General features: G+C 33.6%; 1 protein-coding gene across 1 annotated transcript in view; it reads left to right on the top strand.

The window, feature by feature from the left end:
- The window catches only part of LOC106469521 (Down syndrome cell adhesion molecule-like protein Dscam2), a 120162-nt gene that overhangs the window by 66392 nt on the left and 51834 nt on the right, over positions 1-1936 (top strand). The window contains exons 9-10 of the mRNA XM_022398060.1: positions 276-437; positions 1169-1453. Coding sequence (XP_022253768.1) covers positions 276-437; positions 1169-1453 — 447 coding nt within the window. The remainder of the gene's footprint in view (positions 1-275; positions 438-1168; positions 1454-1936) is intronic.

The raw sequence follows: 1936 nt of genomic DNA, 5'->3' as shown, positions 1-1936 counted from the left end.
TGATAACTATGGATGCAGAGATGGGTATTACAAAATATAACTTCACTCTAGATGAAAGTCGTCGTGGAAATTATAATATGATTAGATGAAAATCATATTTCCGAAGATCCTCAGCTGTCGTCAGCCTATTGTTCTCAAAGCAATTGTTTTCTAAATACACTGATAATTATCAAAGTTTGTTTTCAGTAAATGTAATTTGTTATTTGTTTAACAATAAAAAAATATTTGCAGCTAATATAACCTTTAAATAATGTTATTTCTAAACTATATAACAGATGGTCGCCAACTCCCATTTAACCGTCGCCAGAAAGTTTTCCCAAATGGGACCGTTATGATTAAGGAACTCCAGAAAACAAAAGATGATGGTATCTACACCTGTACAGCTACTAATGACAAAAGAAAGAGCGCCTCTGGCGACGTTCAGGTTAAAGTCAAAGGTTAGTCTTCAGAAAGGTACGCCAGTCCCATACACTAAAAAAAGAAGGCAAATTGTAAATTAATAAAACATTGTGTTATTTCACATCGCATAACACAAATAACACAAGTTTATGTGTTTTCTAATAACACAAATGACGTGCAATTTTCAATTCAATATTGTGTTTGCTGTTTATTATGAAGTCACACTTTATAGTTTATATGTAAATTGTATGAAGTTAACAAACATAATGTGCATTAGCTAACACATCTGTGTTCTGACTGATTACTCTACAATGATTGTATTTTTTTAAACTTGAACTTGTGTTGTTTCCATTCAAACAACATATCTGTATTCTACAGAACACACGTTCTGTTGTTTTTATCACAAAATTTTTCTTTCCCTACAGTATAGTGTTGCTATTTCCATTTTTACTCGTTAGGTTTACGATAAGATTTTTGCGATAATCCTACAAAGAGTAATTATAGGTGATAATCTAAAAACTAAAACGTTTTAGTAGAGAATTAAAATTTTTTGTTTATAGGTTCACTACACGTTATTGTTTTAATATTATATAAGCTTAATTTGTTTAAAAAAACACGTTTTTTTGACACATTTGTTTTTGTGCTTTAGATGCCAGAAAGTGAAAACGAATTTAAATATTTGTTATGGTGTTCATCATAATAGGAAATATAATTATGTAGAGATATACACTTGATATATATATCTAATATAGATATTTGGTACTTGCAGTAAAGCCTCTTGTATTGCCGTTCGTCTTCCCCGAGAATGTGGAACGTGGGATGAAACTGAGTGCAGTATGTTCTGTGGCGGTTGGAGATCCTCCAATCAATGTTTCCTGGATCAAAGACGGAACAACATTGTTGTCGAGGGGGGATGTTTCTGTTAAGACTTTTACTGAAGATGCTATGCTCTTGTCTATTGAAAACGTAGGACTTCAACATAGTGGAGACTACACCTGCGTAGCCAGGAACGACGCTGGAGCTGTGAATATCACTCGCTCTTTGGTTGTTCACGGTATGGATCAATGAATAGCAACAAAAACACTTGAACCACACAATAACAATATCAAAAGAAGGCAACTGTTTTACTGTTATGTTAAATTCGAAGATAACCCAGTACATTAGCTGCAGAATGGGAAGGCACCATAAAATATCTTAAACATTATTCGAAACTTGGTATCATATTAACAAAGAAAATATACAATGGAAATCATAGTCAGTCCAATCAGTTTTAGTCAATGTTAACATTCACAGCGGATCAGATGAGATTTGACATGGACATGATCCTAATATAAAGAATGTTTGGGGAGAAGAAACCCATCACTTATTAACCGCATGTTGTCTCCTTCGAATAGGAAAGTATAGTGTAGGTAGTGAGTGGGTCTTCCGTGTCAAATGCCCCTAATGGAGTATAAATCCATGACTACCATCTTATGTAATCAACCACAGCACTACCATTCTAATCTAGTCAGAGAAATAAGACATCCATCAGATGGTG

This window comes from Limulus polyphemus, unplaced genomic scaffold (genome assembly GCF_000517525.1).
Source record: "Limulus polyphemus unplaced genomic scaffold, Limulus_polyphemus-2.1.2 Scaffold3525, whole genome shotgun sequence".
NCBI classification, from domain to species: domain Eukaryota; kingdom Metazoa; phylum Arthropoda; class Merostomata; order Xiphosura; family Limulidae; genus Limulus; species Limulus polyphemus.
This window is presented reverse-complemented; position numbering and strand designations above follow the sequence as displayed.